General features: G+C 43.5%; 1 protein-coding gene and 1 long non-coding RNA gene across 2 annotated transcripts; one reads left to right on the top strand and one right to left on the bottom strand.

The window, feature by feature from the left end:
* The first annotated feature begins 71 nt into the window (after nucleotides 1–71).
* On the top strand, nucleotides 72–11,960 carry PSMA6 (proteasome 20S subunit alpha 6). The gene is made up of 7 exons (XM_080395142.1): nucleotides 72–212; nucleotides 4,260–4,354; nucleotides 5,107–5,188; nucleotides 5,441–5,596; nucleotides 7,580–7,758; nucleotides 9,979–10,073; nucleotides 11,752–11,960. The coding sequence occupies exons 1-7, from the start codon at nucleotides 137–139 to the stop codon at nucleotides 11,807–11,809; spliced, it is 741 nt and encodes a 246-aa protein (XP_080251268.1). The 5' UTR covers nucleotides 72–136; the 3' UTR covers nucleotides 11,810–11,960.
* Nucleotides 11,961–12,920: 960 nt separating this feature from the next.
* LOC308067027 lies at nucleotides 12,921–21,665 on the bottom strand. Its single transcript, XR_013929411.1, has 2 exons — nucleotides 21,086–21,665; nucleotides 12,921–20,041 (listed from the first exon to the last, which is right to left on the bottom strand). It is a non-coding gene; the product is annotated as an uncharacterized lncRNA (long non-coding RNA).
* Between the last annotated feature and the right edge of the window lie 2,331 nt (nucleotides 21,666–23,996).

Below are 23,996 nucleotides of genomic sequence, written 5' to 3'. Positions count from 1 at the left end.
GCGCGAGCGGAGGGGGCTCCGGCGCCTGCGCCGCGCGCGTAACCCGGAAGCGCTCCGGCGGGTGCCCTGGCTGCGGTAGCGGTGGGGCCCTGCACGCCGTGAGCCCCTCGCCGCGCCGCCCCTGCCCGCGCCCGCCATGTCCCGAGGCTCCAGCGCCGGCTTCGACCGCCACATCACCATCTTCTCGCCCGAGGGCCGCCTCTACCAAGTCGGTGGGTGTCCGGCACCGAGGATGCTGCCGCCGAATTGCCCCGTCACGGGCCCGGCCTGCTCAGCCGCCGCCGCTTCCCGCCCGGCCGGGCTGCCTCTGGGGATGGGGGGGGACACGGGACGTGGCGCCTCTCGTGGCCGGGGAGACTCGGCTCCCGCTCCGCCTGCTCCCGCGGTGTGCGGGGAGAAGCCTGGTGGGAGCCTGGAGCGGTGCCGGCCCGGTGGTGCCGGCCTGGGAGAGGGATCCTCTCGAGATGGGGAAAGCCTGGAGCCAGGGTAGGCTTCCTCGAGTGTCCCCTGCCGCAGAGAGGGACCTGCTGTGGCTTCCCCGTGTTTGATTTCAGGTGCTGGGAGACCAAGCTGACAGCTATCCAGAAACTGTTTACCTCTCCTAAAGTGTTCTTGCAGTTTATCTTGCCTCACTTACAAGCATTGTGCTTGGGAATCCAAGAACCACAATAGCTGTTTCGAATGGGACCCGAACTGCTCAAACCCTGCATGCCAGAGTAAGAGTCAGTGTTCGGAGATATCCTATGCTTGCTCTTGTTACACCTGAATGCCATGTGCTCTGTACATCATGGCCTGTGACATAGCAGCAACCATCCTTTATTTCCAGGCTTCTTTGAACATTCTGCAATTAAACTGCAGCCTATCTTCATTTTCTTCTGTAGGCCACTGAATCTTGTATTCATACTTTTTACAGTGCACCAAATTCTGCAGAAGAGCCTTACGGTGCTCCTTCTGTAGAATACTCTGTAACAGCATAGTCAACTCACAGTCTGGCAGGCCAGTTCATTATGAGGATTCTCCAGGAACTTTCAGTGAGGCCAGATTAATTGTTTTGGCAGCATCATCTTGATGCCATCTTCTCCTGGAGCTTAGTGGCTCTTTCCCCAGCTGCAGTGGCTTCCCTGCATGTGCATTGCATGGCATGCCCATACATCCATCTGTTCTCCAGGAAAGGAGGTGGCTGAGACCAGACTGTATGAATTGTCCATTGTAGCCAATAGCTTCTTTTGGTTTGTCCTTGAGTTTTTCTCAGGAAGAAGGCTGTGTGGAATAGGCTTCATGGGCAGGCGGCCCAGTCTCAAGCAGTCGTTTCTTCAAGGAGCAGCTAAGAAGGTGCCTATGTGTAGGTGTCTGTACACAGGTAGAAAGTTACCTGTACTAGATGCCTACATACAGGTGCTGTCTTATACCTGGAGTGTGTGTAAGGCATGCATGCAACTTGCATAATAAGCCTTATCCATGTGGATGGTAGTGACGGGATGTCAGTGGCTCAGTAATGGAAGAGTCGTGGGCTCTGACCTGCCGTTGCCGTTAAAAACAGGCTGGTTGGTTTGCATTGCCTTTCTGGCTGTTTCTCTGTTGCAGTACTACTTGTTGGGAATGGTTTCTGCATCCTGTAGTAAAGAGGAAACTGAGCCTTGGTTTTCCACCTCCTGGGTATACTCAACCATTAGGTTAACGTATGAGAGACGTGCAGTAACTGTATCTTTTACCGGTGTCTTAGAAGCAAGTATCTGCATGTACTTGAGAGTGTGCACACAGCCTGAAGGTGTCTTAAAGATACTTGAAGTACCTGTATGCTATAGGAAGAAAAATATGTAGGTGTGCATAGTTAACTTCCAGCAAGTATGAGCTCACTCTGTCTGCAGCCAGGCTGATAACTTGGGCACGGTGCCACACTTGTGTGTCTGTTGGCCAGCACCTTGCCACAGCATGGACAGAAAGCTCATGTTTGCTTGCAGTCAAATACCTGAATCTAGCTTGTATCTTTCTCTCTTTTGTTGTTTTTGAGCCCTGTATGTCCTTGTCCCTATGTTGGATTCAGATTAACCAGGTGCTGTGAAGGATGGCCATGGACACGTGTTGCTTTAAGGCTGCCTTAAAACTTGAAGTTTTGCTGGAATTCGGCAGTACCTGAGTGGAGTTTTCCAGTGTAGTGATACTGGACTGAAATGCTTGTATTTTACCTTAGATCTGTCTTCTGCTTCCAAAGCTCATGTGCCTTTGAAGTGATCTCATATTAGAAAAGTAACAGTTATTTCATATTTATTTCTTGTTGCTGTGGTTAAAATCCTTCAGAGCATCAGTGGTGTCTTGCCACCTATTAGTTCCAGTCTTCAAAGGTGATGTTTCAGCTAAGTGGAATTTGGGGAGGTGAAGAAAATTGTTATTGTTAAGTTTCTGACTGTTGTGATATATTCAGGGAACAGCAAGGGGCTACTCTTTTCAGAGAGAATGTGTACAGTACTACTGAAATACTTACATAGCAGAAAACAGGCTTAAAATGCCACTAGCAATTTGAATTTGTTATACTGTAAGAGCCACTTCACTTTTTGGCTTGTGTCTTTGAAAACTGAGCAGTGCAGATGGTAATAGGAACACTGTGAGAATGGCCTGCAGTTCAGTAAGCCTGGCTGCCAGTACTTGCGAGCAAAACCAGTTTGTGAGGGCACCTATTCCTGTTCCCACCTAAGTGTCACAGAATCACAGAACAGTGCTCAAGCAGGGCTACCTAGAACGGGCTGTCCAGCACCATGTCCAGATGGGTTTTGAATATCTCCAAGGAAGGAAACTCCACAACCTCTTTGGGCAACCTGTGCCAGTGCTCTGTCACCCTCACAGTAAAAAAGTGTTTCCTGGTGTTCAGATGGACCCCCCTGTGTTTCAGTTTGTGCCTGTTGCCTCTGGTCCTGTCACTGGCCACCACTAAAGAAGAGCCTGGCTCTGCCCATCTTCTTTACACCCTCCCTTCAGATATTTGTACACGTAAATAAACAGGTGTTGCAGAGACGTGGCCTGGGGCTTCAAACATGACCAGTATGCCGGCAGTGCTAGCTCATGCCTCGCTGGGTTCTGTGCTTTGCTCCAGGCTAGCACTGATCGTCCTGGGGAAGGCAAGTGAAGAGGTGAGTGGAGCTGCACAGCTAGTGCAGAGAAAAGGGGAAACATTCTTCGTGGCACATTTGGGTAACCACTAAATGCTCTGATGCCTAAGAGTAATAAATACAGTGCCATGGATAGATGGCAATCAGCCCTTCCACAACACTGACTCAGCAGATTGAACATTAAGATCCCATTCTTGGAAGATTTGTTTTTTCATTTTCGGATTCTCTTCTGTTGTGTAGTCCCTTCCATAGATCGGACTGCAGCTTTTAAAACAGCTGAGTTTCTTGCTGCCATTATTTTAGAGGATAGTTTTAGCAATTTGCTGTGCAGTTAGTTAGACATGTTATAAATTTCAGTTTCATTCACACAGCCAACAAAGAATTCATCTATGTTTAGCTGCTACCTGAAACTTGCCTTTCCTAACCAGATATTAGGAAGTTCTTAATGTTTATCATAATTTTTGAAGTTGCTGTTTCTGAGGCTTTTGAAACCATTAATCACGGGAAATTTATTGCATGGATCACAACAAGTAGATCTTAATCCATTATATTTATCTGAATAATGCTGTTTAGTTGGCATGTACATAGGTTTTGTTAAAAAGTGAATAAAAAGCATTGCAATGTTTGAACGTCAGAAAATGTGATAGTAAGGTTAAAACCCATTGTCTGTGCCTGGTCCATCATTTCAGGTTTCATCTGTATCATTTAAAATCTACAAAAGAAAATTACATTCTTGCAGTGGTGATAATGCTTGAAATACTGAACTTCTGCATGTTAAAAAAATCTTCTGTAAGGATTTACAGTCACTGTAGGTTAAGGTTAAATATTTTGGTCAAGTGCGGAACAGCCTTTTTGTTTTAAAGAAATTCTGTTGTTGTTAAGCATTCTAACTGAACAAAAAGGCAAATTATTAGAAATATTTGGAGGAAGCAGCAGTAGGGGTTTTGTGAAGAGAGTCATTGACTCTCTTCACAAGTTAATTCCCATGAGAAAGTTCTTGTGTGTGTTGTACTAAAGACTTTAAAGATACAAAGTGTTGCACAAGTATTAAAAAGACCAGAATCTGGTGAGATTTTGGTGTTGGGGGAGGTGTCAGAGTTAATTGCTCTAATGTCACTAACACTGTTTTTTATTAACATTTACGTATTTTTCTAGAATATGCTTTTAAGGCTATAAACCAAGGTGGACTTACATCTGTAGCTGTTCGTGGGAAAGATTCTGCAGTAATTGTAACACAGAAGAAAGTACCTGTAAGTAGTCTGTTGGGCGGGGGGGACGGGACTGGAAGGAGATGAGAAGAAAGGTGGGGGTGAGACTCTGCAACATTGTTATTATATTTATCTGCATTGACATATATTGGTGTTTGAATTGAATATCTTATCATTCTGCTTATAGGTTCTAGCTCCATTTAGTGCTCAGTTGTCCATTTCCTCACCAAGTACTGTAATATTGGTTTTCTCTGTAGTTGTCAAAAGGATAAAGCTAAAATATGAAGTTGGTCCTGCTGTACTTCAGCATGCATACGTTACTTTGGCTTGTAAGGGCTGAGTTGTCCTTAATTTCCTGATTTCTTGAATTCCTACTCAGAAATGTTATACCAATAGCATGCAGTGAAGATTTTCAGGAGTGTTTCAGCACAGTGGTGATACAGCATTGACAAAGGGGCAAAACCCTTGTGTTTGAAGGGCAGCACACAATGAGAATCCAAGTTTTTGCATGTGTGTTCTCAAAGTTTCTTCAGAGGGAAAAGGACTTCGATGTTGGTCACGCTTTAGCTGTCATCCTTTTCCAGATATTATGGGTTTTATCTTTGCTATTCTCCTATTTCTTCCTTCATGTGCCTATAGCAGTAGATAATGGAGAGCCTGAATGACAATTTGTAGCTGTTGGTTGATTCTCTTGGGCTCTTCTGTAGATACCGGAGCATTCAGAGTCTGTCTTTTGTTTTTCTTGTACTTGAAGGACAGTGTTTTCTATTAGATTATTTCTGTTTCCTCTTTAGGACAAGTTACTGGATTCCAACACAGTGACTCATTTATTCAGAATTACTGAAAATATCGGCTGTGTGATGACAGGAATGACAGGTATTTAATTCACCATCTATTTTAAGTATCTGAAGTGTCAGGTTTTTTAGGTAGTTCCCCAACTTTGCATCACATAAATAAGTACTCTAGGAGATTTGTTCCACTCAGTGTGGTTTTGGAGAACTTAAACAAGTTCTAATGTGTATATTTAAAGATGACTTGAAGTTGGGCCTGGAATTAGCGTTCTCGAGCAGTGCTAGGAATAGACATGGTACATGTCCGGTGAAATTAATATCGCTTCTTTCTGTCTAGCTGACAGCAGATCCCAGGTGCAGCGAGCCCGCTATGAGGCTGCTAACTGGAAGTACAAGTATGGCTATGACATCCCTGTGGATATGCTGTGTAAAAGGATTGCAGATATTTCTCAGGTCTATACGCAAAATGCTGAAATGAGGCCTCTTGGTTGCTGTAAGTATACTCTAGGAAATTAATCTTTTTGTTTCCTGTCTTAAGCTTCAACTTCAAGTGTAAGAAATCCTCACCCATTTTCAGTTTGTGTGAGATACAGATGTAACCGAAGGAGTAAGAGGGATGAGCAGCCGAATGAGAGAGTAGTGTTGGAAGTCATGAATTGGAGCCATGACTATTACCATTGACTTAGCGTTTGAATTGGAGTAAATGATTTAGCCTCTCTAAAATGTCTAATACTATTTCACCTTAGGTTTTGGGGCTTAGTCTGTTTGCACTGTGCAGTGACGTCTGTGGATGGGAGATGCTCTTTTTACTGGTGTCTGTGGATGGATAAATATCACTGTTAAAAAAGATCTATGGAGAGTGCAATTACATTCGTCCAGATTTTGTGACTTTTTTGATCTAAGTGCTATATGTAGGACAAAAATCTGCATAATTTTTGCTCTGAACCATGATATATGTAATGCAGAGAAGTGCTTAAAAATTTCACTTGCAAACATTTATACACTAGTCTTGTTTTATAACAACAAATGCAGCTTAAATAAAATACGTGTATAGAGTTGCTTTTTATAGATATTTCTGGTCATCTGTGTGTTCTGGGGTTGGTTCTGACTTTTTTTCTCTTTCATTTGGCTGTGAGCAAGTTATAACTGTGCTGTCAGGCTGTCCGGGAACTGAGATAAAAGACTTAAGGTTTTCTCAATTACTTTTTCATTAAAATTGTCTGGGTTTCTTTTTGTTTGCTTGTTGGTTTTTCGTTGGTTGTTGGTGTTTTTTTTTTAGGAGAATAGTTTCAGAATTGATGAATCACTTCTCGTAATCATAGTAAGCACTAGCACTTCTCACTAAAAAAAGTAACATTCAGGGTTGCACCACAGTTTCCATGATGGGGCAATTTTCCTATGCTTGTACGGCTTGTAATGTTCAGGAATGATTGTTTCTTTCTTCCCTTGGTATTTTGCGTGCCTTGATACTACTGGAAACTGTTGGGTTTTGGAGTTTTTTTAAATACATGAATAAAAGTGTATTTTTCTTAACTTTCCTTAACCTTTTTTGAAAAGATGATGGGAAATTTTTTTCTCTTGTAGTAATAGCGTATCAGCTATAACTACCAGTTAGAAGTTACACAAATGTGCAGTAAAAGTAGTTTAAACCCTTGACCTTGTTCTGTTTTGGTGGTTTGTTTTTTTGGTTTGGTTTTTGTTTTGTTTTGTTTTTTGCAATACTGCAAGTATTGTTTTTGAGTTATTTGTAATATGTATATTGAGACTATACAACTGTAAATATACAAGTGTGGGTGAACACAAATGCGTTTCAGTGATGTGACCAGTTTGTGTTACTTGAGGTCTGTCCAACCTGAAAGTGCCTAGTCAAATGGTCTTTAAAGACTCGGTTTTATGTTCTGATATTTCCACATTCCATTTCAGTTTTGGGGTTTTTTTTCCTTTAAAAGAGGAAAAGGGATGTAATGCAGTGCTTTTTATGATTACAGTCAAGAAATCTAAAGTTGATCTTTTAATATTTCCATTAGTTTCAATAGATTTGTAAAGTTGCTTTCCAGTAAAAGGCACGTTAATAGAACTATTGTTTATACTTTTGAAGTGTCATATAACACACAGGATGTGAACTGTGGTTGGGTTAACTTTGTATCGGGATTAAACTTGTGTATTTCCTGACTTCGTGATTCTTCAGGCACTGAGCCTGGCAAAAATGTTTCTGTTTAATGAGTAGCAGTCTTTGGGAATGGCAGAAATGTACCTTGCACTAAACTGAGTTTTGTACCTGATAGTGAGATGCTGGTAAGAAATGGCAAATTAGAGAGAAAGAGGAAATCCTGGCTCTGTATATGGGATCGGTTCCCAAAAATGTACTGCTGTGCATGCGTGTTTTTCACAGGAAAGGAGTATCTGTTCTGCTCTTCACTTGAATGAAACTGCTAAAATTGGGGAAGGAAATAAATTAACAACTTTTCTCTTCAAGGTATGATTTTGATTGGTATTGATGAAGAACACGGCCCTCAGGTATACAAGTGTGATCCGGCAGGTTACTATTGTGGATTCAAGGCCACAGCTGCAGGAGTTAAACAGACAGAGTCAACCAGTTTTCTGGAAAAGAAAGTAAAGAAGAAATTTGATTGGACATATGAACAAACAGTAGAGGTAGGCCAGCAGAAGGAAATAAAGATTTGTTAAAAGTATTTTCAATGAATATGCTGTGTGTAGGTTTGTGATATAGAGGAATGCAGATAGGCATTTTCCTGTTTTCTTACAGTTCTGCATTGCTGTCAGAGCAAGCGTAGCTGTTCCAACAAAAAATCGTTTGCAGGCATTTTGCGAATGTTTAAATAGTCATCTCGTCTGCTTTTTTCTCCTTTACGTTAGCGGAAGCAGAATCTGTAATTGTGGCATTCCTACTGCAGCTGGTGTTTCGTTACTAGCCAGTACAGTTTTCTTTTAGTGACACTTAAACCAATCTTCATGTTAGAAAGCATTTCGAACAGGACGGGATAGTGCTTGTTTGTCAGTTTAGTATATATAACACCAGTTGTTATGCCTACTGTGAAAACGGTTGTTCAAGGCCCATTATAAGAATGTATCCCACTTATAAAATTGGCCAGTGAACTTGTTTTATAAATCATCCTTACTTTTTCCCTCACACTGTCTGTAAACAGTCCTCTTCCATGGCTCGCCTGTTTCTCCTGCCTGGCCTTGTTCTTATCATATATGTATGATAATGGTATGTTTCCTGCATCACAAGATCAGCAGCTGAAATGAGGAATAACCTAAGCAGCTGCCCCCCCCGTAAAATTAAAGAGATTACTGTATTAAGATCCCTGTGAGTGCTATGCAGCTTCAGACCATCAGCTAAATTACTTCCAAGTCTACGTTACTGTGGAAGTACCATTTAAACTGAAAATTCTTCAGCTTAAAACTCATAATTTTGATGTCTATACCTTAATAAGTACTGATTTCCTTAATATGTAGTTTCTTTAAAAAGATCCTGAGAGGGGTAAATAATCATAGCATACTGAAATTGAATGTATTTGAAATTACCTCAGAGATCCTTTTTTATCCTGGCTAAATATTTTTCGTATTGAATGTGTTTTTCTGTCACTGCTTGATTATACTGTGCATGTCTCTTAGTTGAGCTGTTGGAGGTAGATGAAACTGTCTTTTCATATTCTTGTTTTTAATTCATAATACTTCCATGGTATGGCACAAATACTTCACTGGTAATTAATCTGCCAGTCAAATCCTGGATGTGCTTCTGTACCTTTTTGTTGTCTTTTTAAAAATGCTGAGATTGTGAATGTAGATCAGAAACGTGTTACTCTAAAAATCAGCAGTGACAGGGAGAAGCGAGTCTGTCAAACAAAAAAAAGAATCGCGTTTTTGTAACGTTCTTCACACACACAGGCACACTGCCTTTTTTTTAAAAAAAAAAAAAAAAAAAAAAAAAGCTGTGGTGTGTTAGGGATAATGCTCCAAGGATAAGAATTTTGGTTTTCATTTCGGGACTTTTGGTTTTGTTTTTTTACAACTTGGCAGTCTTCTCATAAGACATCTATATAGTCTTACAGAATTCTTGCAGAATCAATTATCAACATACTAAAAATAAACTTTAGAAAAGCCTTGTTTGGTATTCTACGCTTCCTGACACATTACTGATCAGAATTAAATGCCAGCAGATCAGAATAACTGATGTGATAAGCGTCTAGCTACATAGCTGTTTTATGGAACTTCTTTTTGGGCTCAGTCATCATTTTAGGAATGCATCTTTAGCATTATTGTGACCCTACTGCAGAGTTAAGTACAAGTGCGGTTGCGAAGAAAGCCTTTAAAAACAGGTGATGATTAGGGTGGGGGAAAAAAATAAGTTAAGCCATGATGAAATGCAGCTTTTAAAAACAACCAACATAACTTTAATTACCAGAAGCAAAGCCAAAATGGAAGCTATGTAAGTGACGTGTGCTTTGAGTAATCTTGGACTGTAATGGTGGTGTCTGTCTTGTTTGCCACTGATGAAACACCTTCTGTCCTTGGAACCTGGGGTTTTAATCTTTGCATGATAAAAGGTTTTGGGGTTGTTGGTTTTTCCTGCTATGAAAATGTCATGCCCCTTTGGTTTCTGTAGATTGGGCTTTTTAGGGAGGAGACTGAAGATGGGCTTTTTAGGGAGAGGACCTGGAGAGGTACTGTATTCTGTAACAAGGGGAGACTATTTGAAACTTTTCAGCAGAGGTTTTGAGTTGGAAGGAAATAATTTAAAAATAACTTACAATTAGAAGGAAGGGTAGTTGTTCATGCTATGTCTATTAAAAAAAAAAAAAAAGCCTTGGTGCTTTCTGTTTAATGATAGGGGGTTTTGTGTTCTTTCAGACAGCAATAACATGCCTGTCTACTGTACTATCCATTGATTTCAAACCTTCAGAAATAGAAGTTGGTGTAGTTACAGTGGAAAATCCTAAATTCAGGTAAGTGATCGGTGTTGATAAAATCGTGTGTTTCTCTGATCATGTGCAGTTAATTTCAACTTCTTGTGTCATGGTAAATCAAGAAAAAGATAAATGTCAGAAGCTGAAGTTTTGGAGGTTTTATTCCTTGTAACTCTTCAGAATATGTAGAGGTAAAATACACTGTTTAAAAAAAAAAAAAACAACGGTTTTAAAATGTTTGATATGGTTAAGGGATCCAGTGGACAAAAGTGTTGCCTTTTGTTTCTTAAAAGGGTGTTGGCTTTATGTGATGATTAAAATGTAGTTAAATCTGGTCTAGGTGATTTTTTCATGTTTAAAAGAATAAAAAATTTTCTTTGTACTAATATCTGGAGTCCACTTCTAAATCATAGTTGTGACAGCTAACGCAGTAAAGTCTGGGTTTATGTTGGGGAAAATTTTTCAAGTCCCTTGATCTTTTAAATCCTTTTCTAAATGTGATCTTTAAGTGATTCTTACTTATCTTGTAATTGTAGCAGCTTTTAACATCTCCAGTATATAGTTAATAGATTATGAATTTGTATGATTTGAAATAGTCGATTTAAACTTAAAAAAAAGATTAAAAGATCCTGGATTTAAAAATCACTGCAGTGATTTGGAACTGGCTGAACTTTTACTTTTTGAGTACACTGCATTCCCACCTAGCACAAAAGCAAGACACCTGCAGTTTCCTTCCTCCCCTGTTATTGCCTGAATCTGAGTGCAGCAAGGTTACTTGGTCAATCTATTGAGGCAACACCTGGAAATCTTCCTGCTGAGGGCTACACCTCACATCAGATACAGTGTGCTTGACAGCCACCTCCCAAAACAATGTGTAGCTGCAGACATATGCATGAAATGTGGGAGAATAAGTTTTGGGGCTTTTTTGCTAATGCAAAAGGACCCTCTAGGTATGTCTTACCTAAAATATAGGTAAGTCTGGCTTGCTGCAGAGGAGTTCAGTTATTTCTGCCTTAGTTAGTCTTTCATTGCTTTTTTTATTGAGGAAAGATAAAAAAGAAGAAAGAGGAACAGCTGAGTGGGGAAGAAAAGTCCTCTGCACTTTAGCTACTTGGTAGGTAGGGATTGGAGAGAGGCTTCAAACCTTTGGGTCCTACAGGTGCAGTCTTTTGAGTGCTTCCTAATCGGTTTGAAGTTGACATGGTGATGATGGATGGTTTTGCATTTGGTGGTGTGTGTTTAGGGCAACAGAACAGCACAGCATTTTTGAGAAAGTGATGCAGGAGCTGCATTGCCCCCTTTCTGCTGCTGCTCAAGGGTCAGGTGCTAGCTTTCTGCCAGACTTCACTTACCGATCTTATGCCCCGTTTAGAAAGGATGGATAACAAGCAGAGTGCAAATTGGTGTCCCCCTGGAGTCATCGTGCTAATTATTATATCCATTCTTCTCGCCACGTCCCACCTTGTAAATAGATTGCTCTTGAAGAATTCCCTGCCCTTTTTCTACCATGTGTTACCTCTTTGGTCTCTAATGCCTTTGATTCTTCCTTTATTTTTCAAAAAGAATTGGAATGTTGGCCTGTGGCCCTGGTAGCAGGTCTTGAAAGGGCTGAAAAATGCATTGTATAAAAATAATTTCTGTACATACTAGGTTGTAATGTTGGAGTTTAAGGGGAAGAATAGTTTACGCTATTTAAGATTTCTTTTTGTCCTTTCAGGATCCTTACAGAAGCGGAGATTGATGTGCACCTTGTAGCTCTGGCAGAGAGAGACTAATTAGCATTCCCATTTCCATTGTCTGTGCTTCTGGCCAGGATATTTGGTGAAAAGATGACACATATTAATGGCTTTAGATTATGGGTGGAAAACAATGTTCACTATATGATGTATTTTACTCTGTACAAATAAAACAGAGGTTTTTGAAATACTTGGTGTCTCCCCTAATGTAATTTTTTAAAAAAATCTTTCAGTTCCCTGAAATTCTTATCAAAATGCTTGATGACTTTGAATATGTCTGTGATGATTGCTTGCCTTTCACTTGTATTTTAAGAGAAATTTTATACTCTGCACTGTATTTTTCATCAGAGCTCTTTAGCTCCTAGTGTAAAGTTTTATATCAGATTATGTGGTGTGTATGTCTTGAGATAATTCTTACATTTACATGCATTCTCTTTTCTTGCCCTGATGTTGAAAGGCTTATAACATTACTGGTTTAACTGTGGGGAAATTAAGAAGATCTTAATATTTGTTCAGGTGTTTATTGAGGATATAGGACAAAAATTGAAGGAGAAAACCTGAGCTGCACTTCCCAGTGCATTCATTTAGACTGATATATGTGGGGTGCAGGTGGTGAATTTAACAGACATATGCTATAATTAAACAGCTCTGAAGCTAACATTTATTTAGGGGAATAGATTCTATATGCAGTGTACTTTAGGATTTTGGCTTTTTGTCACCTACCTGGTTTTGAGGCTTTGGGCAGTGCCAGAAACAGTGTTGGGGCTGGATGGGGCCCATAGACAAAGTCCATCAACAAGAATGTCTCTGGGAAGCAGTTCCCCTTGCTCCTTCAAATGTTCTGGGTTAGGACAAAAGAGAAGACTGCAAAAACGTGAGTTGAGGTGAAGAAAAACACATTTTTGTTTTGCTGCAATTGAAGAGGTTTCAGCCTCAGCAGCAAAAAGGGAGATGATTGAAGTCGTGAGGGAGGAGACACAGGAGAAAGGGAAGATCACCAGGCATTTTGAGCTGTTGGGTAAGCATGAGAGTAGTCTTGGAAGAATGCCAAGCTCTATTACAACTTAGCTTCTTACCTTATTCATCTGCTATGCTATTCCTTTATTGGCTTTAATTACTCTAAAACTGTCTTTGATTTTTTTTTTTGTTGTTGTTTGAGACCTTTGGGGAAGGCCTCCTGAGACATCAGAGGACTGGGATAGCTTAATTCTTTTTCTTTTTGCTTTACAGTTAAAGCCCCTTGAATGTGTGCTTTTCAAGTTGGTTGTAGTAAAGGTGGTGCAATTCTATGTTTGGTGGTTTTAATAAAAGATAATGCTAACCTTATGTGATAACTAAATTGAGGAGATTCAAATGTCCTGTGAATTGCTGACTTCACAAAGCTTCCTGAATTTCCATTAGTGCCTCCAAATTTCAGTTTCCCTCATGTCAGATAGTGCAGTTTAGATGATAAGATGAAGCCATCCTTGCTGCTGGTTTGGTGTTGGTTATCTGGGAATTCTGTGTGGTTTTGCGCAACAATTGGCAGAACAAACACTAGTGGCACATTTGGAAAGGTCTGTGTCGTTCCAGCTGTCAGTGACAGCTGAGTTTCTGAAACTTCCTAGGACCTTTCTTCCTAATACTCCAGTTGTATAACAACCTGGAATTTGAGTAGTTACAAGTCATCATTTACTCTGCCATAAAATATAATCCACTGTTACTTGGTTCTTGATCAGCTTTGTGTATATACAACTTCACTAATGACTTCTTGAACAAAACATATAGAAAGGAAGATAACAATCGGGGAGCCATACGACTAGAGCACATTTGCATACTATTTAGTATCAGAACTCCCTGCAACGCCTTTAATTCTAAATTTTGGAGCTTGCATGTGATTGTGTAAGTCGGGTGGTGGTTCTGAGAGCAATGGGTGTTTGCTCATACCTTACATTTTTGCAATGCAGCACATCCCATCTTGTGTTCAGAGATGATGAAATAAGCTGCCTAGAATATATTAATGAGGAATGTTGGATCTTTTTTTTTTAACTAGCAAAGTTAAAATCTTAACAACTGAAATGCTGGGTTTTGCTAGTATTTTGTCCTGTGGTGAAAATGCATCGTTCTCTTTTCATACCAATTATGGGGGTTTTCCTTTTTCAGCCAAAGCTTTTTGTTGTTTAAGATAAGGCGGCTACACAGATGGGGATACCTGACCTCATGGGAAAACCCCATGTATTACGTGTACGTGTGATCCTGTTCCTCATCCCCTGGAGCAGATAGCACCTGCAACCAAACCGTACCAGCCACGGCTGGTGTTGATCTGTACCTGGTATCACCTGCTGCTTCAAAGCTGGTACTTCCAGAGAAACCAGAGTATGCATGGTATCCCACCGCTTCTGGTTTGGGTAGAGCTTATTGAGTCATACCAGACTTGGGCTTGCTCCATGTATTTGGGGTTTGTTGTGCCAGTGCTGAAAACTCTGGTAGATGCAGTTACAGTGTAAATAAAGTGAAGTAGTTAAGCAGGAAACAGGATCGAGACTTACTTGCATACTAGACCCAGATCAGTGTTATCTATACTAAACTGGGCTGCCTCTGCACAGCCTTGTAATTGTGTCTGTGTTATGTTCCCAGTGCGCTTTGTTTGTGCTGCAGATCGTAAGGATGCAAATGCCAAGTACATGCAATCAGCTTAGGTAAATCAGTATTTATTGGACTCCGTGAAAAGCATCTGGTTTTCTTAGGAGCAACCCCACAAGGGATCCCCAGAAGCATTAACGGCATGTATTTTAGAAAGAAATAGCTTAATGGGGAATCTTAACCTAAACTGTGGGTCATCAGGAGCTGTCTGTGTATTCAGCAGGGAAACACAAGATGTTAAGGCTGGCAGTAATGAGCCTCTCTAGGATTTCTGGTGCTTCCTAAGTGCAACGTCTGGTACAGAATCAGTGGACAGTGTTAGACCATACCTTTTCACTGTAAAGCCTCCAGTGGCGACAGTCTAAGCACAGAGAGGTAAATGGAAAGTTCGGGTGGAGCAAGTATGTGTAGATACATTAAAGCAATTTTAATGATATGGAATAATATGCTGCATTCTTCTCTACCTTCTCTGTCCTGTTTCTCATTAAGCCAAGGTCCGAGTATACCAAATAAGAAATATTTTGGTTCAGTGCACATTGTTGGAAGTAAGATGAAAGCACTAGATCTGTAGCTTGCTGGCATCTGAAATAAAAATAACTTTCCTTCCCCCCCCCCCCCCCCCCCCCCCGCCCCCCACCACAGAAGCAAAGCCTGCTATTTTAACTTCTGCAAAACAGCATCCTTGTTGGCTCATGAAGTCAAGTTTTGTGAAGCATATTCATGTTTTCTTGTAGAAAAACCCTGCACTAACAGGGTAGTAACAATAGGACCATTACTTTTTATTTTGTAATCGGTGATTTATTTTTTTTCCTCAGATGGGAAGTTCTTAAATTGCCGTAGTTTGTTCCAGCCAGTTCTTGCTAGTAACAATTTGTTCTGTTCTCTTGTTTTGCTGTAACCCAAACTATTTGGAAACAATGCAAGACATCCTGTAGTTCAGGATCCGTTGGAACAGTGAACTTAAACCTCTCATGCCCGAACTAAACCAAGGATCATCACATGCTTTTGCAAAGCTGCTTAAAATAGTATCTGGATTTTGTTCATTTATCATGATTCTCACTCTTTAAAACAAAAAAACAACACCAAAACCAGAAAACAAAACAAAGCCTCAAAAAAAAGCCCAATTTCTCCTATCCCTTGTACTATGTTTGTACAGATTAACTTGCATTTCCAAAATGACTGTCAAAAACCTCAGCTATCAGCAGTATTTGCTGCTGCTCACCAAGCTTTTCTTAGCATGATAATCTTTTCTTTCATAGTAGTCTTACCTGTATCACCATCATCTATGAAAATTCTGTGCTGCAATGTTCAATATGGGAACTGTAATGTTGTATTTGTAAACCAGTGAATAAACAGACCCAGCATACCAATAAGTCAAAATCCAGCTAACTGCATTTGGCAGAATTGAGTCATCTACAAAGAAGTGTGTGCTTCCATTTTTGGGGGTTAATATTTTAATCCTGGTCCTTTTTAGAACCTGTCAGCCATCGCTGAGCTTCCTGGCGCTGCAGATGCACCGTGTGGCCTTGCTGGGCGATTTGTTGTGGCTTAGCTGATATATACATTGAACCACGAGCCTCTGCAATAAGTTTCCTAGCTAAGGCTTTAGCGATGTAGTGTGCGGTACAGCTCAGGACACAAAAGCCAAACTGTGGGTGTTTTGGCCAGTAAATTATATCTGTTTGTTTTCTCTCCCAGCGATTTGAAGAATCAGTTACCAATATTCGAGTGAGCGGAGGTTATCTTTATTCGGCAGCGCTGGCTGCATGGGGGATCGCTCCACCAAAATCATGCACACCAAGGGAACCTTTCAGCCCCCTGTTTATAGAAGTCACTCACATCTATTCATTAACTTTCCGAGAACTCATCAATATACGTTACACCTGGACAATTAGCATATTCCATTTAAGGACCTAGTATATCTTCAAGTTAACAACATTAACATATCTTGTGCCTGGACAATGTCCTTGAGGAGTTGTCTCTACGCAGACTCTATTCCTTAGTGGTCACGTTTAAAGCCTCCATCTTCGCCGCGTTGCGTGTACAACAGGAATCTAAGACAAAATGTCCCTTTTAAAGATAACCAACACAAGGACTTAGCAGTCTGTGCATCCGTCATGTGGCAATAAGGGTCCTTGGACATCTCCCGACTTTAACTAAACATAGGTGCATCATCCTTTGGATAAGTGGTACAGCATTCACTGTTCACCAGAAAACTGCCTCGTGCGACACCCGCTGACCTAGAGAGCTGTCAAAGTAAGGTATTTAATCCTTGATGGGATTCCTTAGACTAGAGAGCAACCTTCTCTCAAGTTAGAGTCAAACAGTAACTGTGGATGGAGAAACATGGCATAGATGTGCACAGACTGGCATGATCAGGAATAGGGATGCCTTTTAGTGACATCTGATGTTGCTGTGATGTTTGCAGGTATGTTGCTCTCCCTGTTTTGATCCCAGCTATGTCTGCCCTCTTCCTTCAGCTGGCTCTGGCGTTCATTTACATTTGTAATGAGCTGTTCTGTTTACTAAACTAATGGGCAGTATTATTTTGTTTGATTCAGTTCTCTGTTGGATTAGTGACCGTAATCAGCTCACTGTAGGATCAAATTGGCTGGTGTAAAGGAGAGGAGAGGGAAATGAGATTGCACTACCTCTGGTTTAAGCCGCTGCGGAAACCACAGCCTGCATCACTGAAGGAACAGGGTATCCATAGACCATTATCCCCTCGGCTACTCTTTGGCTTAAACCTATGTGGTGACACCTGCTCCACCTAAGTGGTATTTGCCTCTCTCAGCAGATGACACCAGCCTTCATCTAAGCAGCATCAAGGCTCTACCCCCTTCTAGTCTGAAGAAGGTTTTTTGGAGGACAGTGCTGTTACAGGAGCTCCTCCCTGGTTCCTCTGCTCCTGTACCCCTTGCGTAGCTCAGCAATTTCCTGGGCTACCTGGGGAACCTGTTTTGGAAACAAGCCTATATTTAAAAAAATAAATAAACGACAAATCCATCCGGAGAAGTAGCATTCACTGGGTTTGGACGCTGACCTTGCTGCTGGCCCTGCGGCGGCGGTACCAGCCCAGGGGGCAGTGCAGGACAGGGCGCCTGAGCAGGGTCCGGTTAAACAGCGGTGCAGCTGGGGCGAGCAGCAGCCAAAACCCTGCCTTGCAAGCAAATTTTCAGGCAGAAGGGGTGTATCGGTCCTCTGAATCCATCGAAGCCTCCTTTCCGGATCTAATGGGAGGCTGGCGTGGCTGGCCAGGCAGGGGGGCTCCGGGCAGCGCAGCTTTAGGGCGTTTAGGAAAACAGAACTTGTAGCCTCAAGAAAACCCGTGGCGAGTTGGCTGCCAAATGGGGCGGCCACCTCGGGCTGGGTTTTAGCACAAGCGGGGTGGGCAGCTTTTCTTTAGTTCCCTTTCCACCTCTTGTAAGGGGTCCTTTAAACCCCCTGTAGCTGCTCATACCTTTAGGGTGCCGTGAAGATGTTTAGTCGCATTGAGTGTTAGCCTAGTTTCAGTTAACAGTATTTGGAAACACCTGGCTGACAGAAAAAAAAAAAACTAAAAAACATTTCTTGCCTAAGGATGTGGTGAGCCTTGAACACAGGCTACCAGGTTAGCTTAGTTACACTACCAGGTTAGCTTAGTTACTCACCTCCCCCCAAAGGCAGCCAGACGTGCCTGTAGGAAGGCTGGAGGGCTCCCGCCCAGGAGGTTGGCAGAAGGGATGGGAGAGAAAGGAGGATTTTCAGTGACAATGGCGAAGGCTGCCTGACTTACCACAAGGTAGCGGTGCGTTGCCTGAACCCTCAGTCTCCAGAGAATTTCTTAACCTTTAGCTCTCCGGGGTTGCTCTGCCTCGTGGGTGTCTGCACACAGGAGAAACGTTTGTTGAATACTTGTTGGAAAGTTAGGTGGTGATATTCCCTGTTCTTATGTCCAGGAGAAATTTCCATTACTAACCTTTCTTAACTAGTAACAAACCAATAAAGTATAAAATAGTGTAAAATCAGCTTTGTAAGTGCAAAAATAGTTGTATCCCTTGGGTGACAACAGTACTCACCAGGAAGTAATTTTTTAAACTTTTTTCCTACTTCGAGTACTTTGCGCTGACACCTACGTCTTTCTCACTCCAACGCAGAAGCAGATCTGAGCTCTCGCGAAGGTAGTTCAGCAGGGGGCATAAACTCAAAGGCAGGAGTTACAGAGATGGGCTGCAAAATAGGTCTTGGAGGGGGGAAAAAGAAAAACCCAAACCCAGATGTTGTGAATATCCTGGCATCCAGGTGAGGGTTTTGATGATCTGAAAGAGGGCAATAAGGTTGTCCAGAAAAGGAAGATAACAGAAAGAATTAGTGAGAAGTAGCATTACAAGAGGTCTGTATTACAGGAATGAAGTAGCAAAGGTCCTTGTCCTTCAGTGTTAGAGCGGAATTTAGTTATTAATAGAGAAAAAGAGGATAAAATGGATTTTTCTGCTCTCTGAAACTAGACCTGATGATAAATGAAAGCACGTGCAATGTGTTCAGCAGAAGGACGATTGAGAAACTGCTTCTGTTGATGAAGCACATATTTGTAAAATGATGGTACAGCCCTTATTTGACATGCAGACAATAATGAGTACGTGATGCTTTCCCACTCTGGTAGCAAATCAAAACACAATATGTGAACACTTTGTATGTGAATGCTTTGTAACAGGCATCAGCGTGTGTGGATAGGTACGTGCTGTAACCCAGCTCTGCCAGGAGTGTGGAGCTTTCCAAAGGGCTGGCGAGGCCAAGGTGTGCTGCAAGAGCCGAGTGGGCAGAGGGGCTTGTTTCAGCTTCTAGCCTTAGGTTCATGATGTTTGGCACTTGGCACAAACAAGCAAGGGTGTGGGTTCACACTGTCTTTACCAGACCTAAGCTGGAAATGGCTGGAAATGGAAAAAGCGCGGCTCCACACCATCCCTCGTGCTGGCGATGGCATCCATGTGGTTGCAAGCTGACCCAGTTCAGGGACTCCATCTGGGCCAGTACCTGGCCCTTCTTCGCTGCAGGCTTAACCTCTGCCTGGTCCCGCTCAGTGGCTCACCACGCAGCTGCGTGAGCTCCAACACTTGGAGAAGGAAGATCTTGCAGAAACAGGGAGGGTAGGACCCAGTTTAGCACAGGCTGATGTGTTACCACCCTGTCAGAGTGCAAAAAGCGCGCCCCTTGAGTTGGTCGTGCCACGCACTGCAGCTTGCCACAGTTACATCGTGTTGGTGTTTTAAACCATTTTGAGATGGACCTTTAGGTAGGAGAATAAACAATTGCTCTTTGCCAACTTCACGCACACTGCTAGCTCCTGGCACTCTCCAGCAGTAAAAGTACAATCCTCCAGATGGTACTTCAGCCCACTTCGCAGGCACCTACTCATTCATAGCCATACAAAGACTGTGAAACTCTTTATGCATGTGTGTCTTTCAGTTCTGCGTAAAATGGGTGGTTGAAAGGGCTGGATTTAAGAGCTGTGGTTACTGTCTGGAGTGGTTCCCACTGGTGAAAGGCTTGAGCTCCCTCCCTCTGGTCTTGACAAATACCGTGGAGCTGCTGAGACAGGTTAGCTGTGCTGGCTAGTACGTTGTTGCCTGCTTTCCCATCATGTTCTGCCTCTGACAGCCTTCGGAAGGTCTGTTGAAAAGAAATAAATAAAATAAGGCAAAAATCTTCAAGTATGGATATGCTGAAAGGTACGCGTTTAACACGACTTGAGTGTTTTGCAACAACAGTGAAAAAAAACCTGGGCACTTGGTTTTGCACACCCGTTGATTTTTAGAACTGGGAAAGAAAACAGCGTTGTCCTCGGGAAGCAGGGTCACGCAAGGATAGCCGAGCTGCAAGGGATGCCAGCCCAAGCACCGCTGTGCGCTCGCAAGCCTTGTGCCACGGGCTGTGTGGGAGGGTTCAGAACCACAATTAAATATAGTCACAGCAGAACCTGCTTGGCTTGTTTCTGCTGAATCTGTGCTTGAAAATTTTGATTAAAAATATCCTCGCGCGGTGCGGTCTCGGCAGTGACAGCAGCATGGTGGCCGTGTCTCCGCCAGCTCCTGCATCCTGCCCGCTCCCCTCCAGCTCCAGCCTGACACCTCGGGGGGCTTCGGGGAGCCCTCTGCCACTGCCAACAGTGAGAAATATCACCAGCCATCTTTCTTTCCTCTGCTTAATAAGAAGTTATGGTTATTCCAACCAATTTTTAATGTGTTTAGAGTGGTCTCATTCAAACTGACCAATTTCTATGAACCGCTCTGGTTTTGTCCTTAACACCTTTTGTGCCCCGGTCCCAGGCACTTTTTGATCTGAGAGAAGGGATCAGTATTCTTTTTTGGAGACAAAAGTAACAACAAGTTCTGCTGGAAGGAATTTATAAAATACCAGGATAAGGACAGTTTGAAATCCATCAGATTGGTGCTTGTCCTAGTCCTACCCCCTCCAACTTCCATACACTTAGCAGTTAATTGCTTTAGTAAAGCTAAACTGTAAACAGGAGAAACTTTTCAAGGCAATTTCCCCCACCCCCAGCTGCTCCTAGGCCCACCCTGAAAGAAGCAGAAAACCTGGGCTTGTTGTTGTGGGTACCATGCCCGCAGCGCAGGGCTCCTCCCGGGAGGGAATTCCCACGCTGGGTAATGGTGCCACCACAGCACCAAACACCCAACGAGCCCAGGACCCAACCTGGTTGCAGGTCCTGTCAATAAAGTAGAAGTCTTCATGGATGTGCACGGCCTTTTCAGAATCCTTCCCCCTCTGAAAGTTTTTCTAGTGCCTTTGAATCTCCTGCAGCTGAGCCAAGCTGTATCTGCTCGGTGCAGAGACGTACCACGGCCTTTGCAGCTGGGACAGTGTGGTTTTTCTTCTTCTTCTTTCTTTGGTTTTTTTTTTTTTTTTGACCAACAGTGAATAATGGATATTTGTCTGATAAGACTAGAATGATCTGGTCTATGTTTTTCTCTCTTGCGGCTGGATAGGCATTGACATCTTTCCACCTAGGGGCTGTAGGTCAAACCCAATTGCGTTTCAAATACTACAGTGCAGATAATGGCTTCGTCCTAAAATTCCCTGCTGAGTTCGCTGCTGCAGCTGAGTGCTTGAACTTGGGGTTCGGCCTCTTCAACAAGTTTTGGAAAAAGATCTGCTAGGACCAACTGAAATGACGGGTTAGAGTCAGAGGGTGTGAGTGGGGATGTGTTGCAGGCTGCGTGAGGGTGTTGCAGCTTATCTGTGCCCAGGCACGTATGCACCTCACCTCCCGCTCCCCTCCTGCGCTGTCCTGCAGGGACGTGGGCTGGGAGATGTTGGGAAGGACTGGTGGGGGCGATGCTTGCTGCTGGGGAGCAGCTGCAGGCTGGCAGGGCAGCAGGGCACGGGTGTGGATGGAGCTCACGGGTCAGTCCCACCTTCCCCAGGGTCACGCGTCAGCCCCAGCCCTGCCAGCAGCGTTTTGTAGCGTCAGCAGGTCCACACGTAAATGTGCCTCTCTCGTGGCTTGCAGGGTCCCGCCTGGATTGCATGGACCTGCTGGCTGGGTGCTGTTTGCTGCCTGGGGTGGGGAAACTGCCACAACAACTGGAATCTGAGTTACTGGCTCAGCAAGGAGAAGTAAAGGTACCAAAACCCCCTCCTGGTTTCCCTGTTCCCAGACTGCTCCTCCATTCAAAAGTACCATGCATAAAGACAGCGTGGCAGTCCGGGAAACCCCTGTCTTGCACAGTTTCCTTCCTCTTTTCTTCTTCCTAAAACACAGTGGCTTTGTCATTACACAACCACACAGTGTCCTCTGAGCAAGGAGAGGAGAGAGCATGCCAGCGTCCCTGCCAGAGCGAGCACTCCGTGCTGCTCCATTCATAACAGGCTCTGCAGGCTCACCCCCCTGGGAGACCCTTCTGGTGTGAGCAGGAGGGAGGGATCCCCCCTTTATCCTCCATCATCTTGTCAGGAGAATAGACAGTGCCTCTGGGCATGGACAATTTTTAAAAACCACAAACTTTTAAACTTTCTTTGGCCAAAATGTTCCTGATTTTAAGCAGGTAATAAGGAGCAAGGGAAAACAGTCTTGGCATGCAAGCAAGGAAGAGGTGCTGTACCACCAGCACTAACAGAGTTTTTACCGTTAATAGAAATATATTTTCCACAAGTGGAAAAACTCTTCAAATCTCTCAAGCCTAATCAGTCAGCTGCAGGTCTGGAGGGCTAGGGGCTGGGAACGCTGCAAGCCTCGGTTCTCCTCCCCCAGCTATCAGCAGAACGAGGACCAGGCATTACCACGGACTGCATGAAATCGTTCACCCCGGCGAAGTGCATTTGCTCTTCTTCTGGAGGTCAGGGATTATTTACTGGCTGCTGAAGAGAAGCCAGTTTAGCCACAGTGTCTATTACCTTCCTCTAGAAATCCCCCTGAGGAGAAGCTGAGTAAGCTGAACCAGTAGATGCTGAGGCCAGAGCAATGCTTTCCTCCTAAAGCAGCTGTTGCCACATACAACCAAACAGAAGAAAAAAACCAAAGAAAACAAGACAAGCAACAACAACAACAAAAAAAAAAAAAAAAAAGGGAAGGGAGGGAGGAAAAATGTGCTCAGGGATTTGTTCTGTCACCATGTAGGTCTCTTGCTGCGTGCAGCTGCAAGGCAAAGCTGAAAAAATGGGAAGAATGTGTCTTTTGTTCAAATAAGGACTGCGGCAAGTCGATCCTGCTGTTCCTATGGGCTAGGGATTCATCCTTTTTTTCCTAACTAACCAATCTGAGGTTTAGATGCGTGTGTTTTCCTCCCTGGTCCTGCAGGCCTGCTGGAAACATCTTCAAGCGTTTCCTCCTCCAGGCAAAGGATCAGCAGAAATGTGAGATGGGGGGAAGGCGTCTTAGCTCATGGGCCAGAACTTCTGCTTCTACAAAGTTTCAGAGCAGCAGAGCGCTGCAGGGGGCTTGAATGAGACTAAGGTGGGGAACACAACTGCTTGTCACTGACCTTCTGATCAGCGTGTGGCCCTCCGAGTCTGTGCACTCAGTGGAAATCAGGTCCTGACAGTGTTTTCCACTTGAAACCCTATGAAGGCGAATGAGAAGAACCCTGGGGAAATTGGTCGTAACCAGAAAATGGCATAAGGCACCTTACGAGCCTTATTGCGGTGTGTGGGATTCCCCCCTGACCTGCCTGGGGACACCTCCCTGCAGCGAGCCATGGCAGCATCCCTGCCCGGCCGGACGGCTTGGGGTCCTGGCTTGGACCTGGGAGCGGCAGAGGACACTGCCTGCCTGCACCAGGGAAGTAGGAAACGCTTCAGTAAGACCTGCCGGGTGTGCACGGTGCTTGCTTTGGTCCGGGTGATTCCCCAGAAAACCACAGTCCAGGCCAAACGGGTGGCTCAGCACCGGCACTGCCACAGCTCCGCTGCCACAGCCTGATGGGAGCGGCGCAGCAGCCTCTGCCCCCACTCCTGCAGCAGCCAAGCACCCCTAAAGGAAGAAAAGAGTGTGAGGACAGAAAGATCATCCTCCCAGCTGCTCCTGAGCCCACCAGAAAGCCCTGCCTTCTCCCCAGCATGTCCTGTCAGGGACTGTCCCTGGGGGGCACGGAAAAGCATCTTCCTT

The sequence above is a fragment of the Falco punctatus genome (assembly GCF_963210335.1).
Source record: "Falco punctatus genome assembly, chromosome: 7".
NCBI classification, from domain to species: Eukaryota; Metazoa; Chordata; class Aves; order Falconiformes; family Falconidae; genus Falco; species Falco punctatus.
This window is presented reverse-complemented; position numbering and strand designations above follow the sequence as displayed.

Excerpts from the sequence above, each read along its gene's own strand:
- PSMA6 (XM_080395142.1), top strand. The coding sequence starts at position 137 with ATGTCCCGAGGCTCCAGCGCCGGCTTCGACCGCCACATCACCATCTTC. Across the intron at positions 4,355-5,106 it reads TAACACAGAAGAAAGTACCT|GACAAGTTACTGGATTCCAA; the intron begins GTAAGTAGTCTG and ends TTTCCTCTTTAG. Across the intron at positions 10,074-11,751 it reads GTGGAAAATCCTAAATTCAG|GATCCTTACAGAAGCGGAGA; the intron begins GTAAGTGATCGG and ends TTGTCCTTTCAG.